Source organism: Castanea sativa, chromosome 1 (assembly GCF_040712315.1).
Source record: "Castanea sativa cultivar Marrone di Chiusa Pesio chromosome 1, ASM4071231v1".
Classification (NCBI taxonomy): domain Eukaryota; kingdom Viridiplantae; phylum Streptophyta; class Magnoliopsida; order Fagales; family Fagaceae; genus Castanea; species Castanea sativa.
In genome coordinates this window covers 7,285,593-7,289,038 of record NC_134013.1, presented here as the reverse complement: position 1 = coordinate 7,289,038, position 3,446 = coordinate 7,285,593, and the positions used below count along the sequence as shown (strand labels likewise).

Genomic DNA, 3,446 nt, shown 5'->3' with positions numbered 1-3,446 from the left:
CAGATCAAGATGGTTCCTGAAGATATGGAGAAAACCTCCTTTATTACTCCATGGGGGACATACTGCTACAAGGTTATGCCATTTGGCCTAAAAAATTGCTGGTGCTACTTACCAACGTGCAGCCACCACTCTGTTGCATGACATGATCCAGAAAGAATTAGAAGTTTATGTTGATGACATGATAGTGAAGTCCAAAGACCGTGAAGGGCATATACCAGCTTTAAGGAAGTTCTTTGAAAGAATCTGGTTCTACAAGTTACGATTAAATCCTAAGAAACGCACTTCATGTTTGGCAAACTGTTAGGGTTCATGGTAAGCCAAAGAGGCATAGAAGTTGATCCTGACAAAATCAAGGCAATTGTAGAGATAAAACCTCCAAGAACTAAAAAGGAGATCTGAAGATTTCTAGGGAGAATACAGTACATCAGTAGGTTCATAGCCCAGCTCACCATGACCTATGAACTAATCTTCAGACTACTTAAGAAGGAAGTCCCTAGAGTGTGGAATGAACAATGTCAAGAAGCCTTTGAGAAGATCAAGAGTTATCTTTATGAAACCACCAATACTTGTCCCACCGGCACCTGAAAAGCCATTGTTGTTGTATCTCACCTCTACAAATACATCAATGGGGGCTCTACTTGCTCAATATCTCGAAGAGACTAGGATGGAGAATGCAATCTACTACATCAGCAAGAAGATGCTACCTTATGAAGAAAACTATTCACCATTAGAGAAGACATGTGTAGCACTTGTATGGGCAACCGCCGTAAACTCAAACATTATATGCTTGCTTACAAGATTCTATTGATTGCAAGAATGGATCCTTTGAAGTACTTAATGGAAAAACCCATGCAAGATGGGAAGATTGCCAAATTGATCTTGTTTTTGTCAGAATTTTATATTAAGTATGTGACCCAGAAATCTATAAGAGGAAGAGCAATTGCCAATCATTTAGCCCAATGTTCACTGGAAGAAGCTGAAGAGATCCAAGGAGACTTCCTGGATGAAGATATCATAGGGATTGAGGTAGAATCATGGAATATGTATTTTGATGGAGCAACAAATCAAAACAGAAGTGGAATTGGTGTCCTCTTAATTTCATCAAAAGGGACACACATTCCATTTTCTGGCACCAACAATACCACAGAATATGAAGCTTGCATTATAGGTCTACAAACAGCCTTGGGCCTAGGAGTAAAGGAGCTAGAGGTATACGGAGATTCAGCTCTAATAATCTTTCAGATTCAGAATAAATGGAAGATTAAAGAAGAAAGGCTCATACCTTATCATGAATGTCTTCAGAAAGGATCCAATACAAGTATGTGCCAAGGATGTAGAATCAAATTGCAGATGCACTAGCAACCATGGAATCCATGATGGATGGGCCCAATGAAGATGGAGCTAGACCAATAGTGTTACAACAGAAAGAAGAACCAGCCTACTGCATGACAATAGAAGAAGATGAGGAAAAGAATAGGGAAGATGAATGGTATTTAGACATCCTACAGTACCTCAAGGATGGGACATACCCACCATCTGCAAACAAGAATGATTAATTGACCATCTAGAGGTTGTCCACTAGTTACATTATTTGTGGTGAAAGACTCTACAGAAGATCACATGATGGAATTCATCTCCTTTGTGTAACTGCTAAGGAGGTACAACAGATAATTAAAGAGGTTCATGAGTCAAGTTATGGGCCACATACAAATGCACACATGTTGTTAAGGAAAATAATGAGACAATGCTACTACTGGACCATCATGGAAGCCGACTGTGCAGCTCATGTCCGAAAACATCATCAATGCCAAGTCCATGGAGATCTGAAACACATGCGACCCATGCCATTACATGCTATGACATCACCCTGACCCTTCTCTCCATGGGTGAATAGACATTATTAGGAAGATTCATCCAACTGCATCCAATGGACACGAATTTATATGTGTAGCCATTGACTACTCTACTAAATGGGTAGAAGTTGCCTCATACAAGGTCCTGAATTCAAAGAAAGTTGCTCAGTTCATTCAGACCAACATCAACTACAGATATGGTGTACCGCATAAAATTATCTCTGACAATGGGTTACATTTTAAAGGAGAAACGAAGAAGCTATTACGATAGTTCAACATTTAACACCACAAGTCTTCACCTTGCCGTCCTCAGACTAATGGAGCAGTTAAGGCTACTAATAAAAATATAGGGCAAATCTTGAAGAAAAGCACAAAGAATTACAAGGATTGGCACCTACAATTACCCTATGCACTCTGGGGGTACAGAACATCAATCTGATCTTCCATAGGAGCCACTCATTATTCGTTGGTGTATGGGATGGAGGTGGTCCTTCCCATTGAGGTTATGCTCACAGTTTATGCTCACAGTTTGCCAATTATTCTAAAAGATACTTGCATTAGGCGCAAAAATTCTGTCTACTGAGGTTATCGGGCTCCTAGCCACAAGTTGCAAAACTTAAAGGCATATTTGTCATGGAATTGGCCAATACCAAAAAGATCCTAACACCAAACTTATGAAATTTATATAATATGAATAATTTTTTTCTCTATATGTATGGTCCTACTCATTAAGATCACTGGTTACTTATTGAGCTGTTGAGCCAAGATATATTCTTCTTTTATTTCAAATATTATGGAATAGCATGCATAATGAAATTGAAAATTAGAATGGTGTGTAAACAATTTTAGGATTGTATTATAACATGTTAGACATTTAGGGTCATTGTAACTCTTGGAATTCAAAGTAATTTGTGGATTTTCTTTTTAGTTAGAAAATGATTTCTTTTAAACTTATAAGAGCATTTCCATTTGGTAATGCATAATTTACCAAGTAGCGAACAAAACCCTTAAAAACTCATTCATCCGCTCATTTATTACTGTAGCAAACAGTACATGTAGCGTTGTGCATCTAATACTTGGAGTTGGTGTTTTGTTTTTGTTTTTAAAATATATTCATTTAAAGTTTAAACTATCTATTAGGATCTTGTTTCATCATAATTTTATAATTATATGAAATGTAAATGCTTATTAAAAATTAATAAAAATTGTCATATTACTCGCACATATGAAGAGTCTGTTTGGATAGAACTTATTGCTGAAAACTGAAAACACTGTAGCAAAATAATTTTTAAATGTGTAAAAAATTACTGTTTACTCTTTTTTACTGTTCATATGCCTTAGTGCACTGTTCATGTCCCATGAACAGTGCACTAAGCGCTGGTCTATTAAAAAAAAAAAAAATGCGGAAAGGGTTTGGACGTAGACGCAGACGTGTATCCAAACCCTCTCGAAATAGTAAAACAGAGAGAAAAAAAAAACATTTTTTTTGTTAAACTTTCTACTAACTAGTCTCATTTAAAAATAAATTCTTGACGTGGGTTCCAATTAACTCAATTAGTAAAGCCTTTGATGATTGTAAAAAAGATCTGAGGT

The 3,446-nt window shown here is 36.7% G+C and overlaps 1 protein-coding gene across 1 annotated transcript; it reads left to right on the top strand.

Annotated features, from left to right (window-relative positions):
* Positions 1-816: 816 nt before the first annotated feature.
* Positions 817-1,556, top strand: LOC142641758 (uncharacterized). The gene is made up of 2 exons (XM_075816267.1): positions 817-1,209; positions 1,338-1,556. The coding sequence occupies exons 1-2, from the start codon at positions 817-819 to the stop codon at positions 1,554-1,556; spliced, it is 612 nt and encodes a 203-aa protein (XP_075672382.1).
* Positions 1,557-3,446: the final 1,890 nt, after the last annotated feature.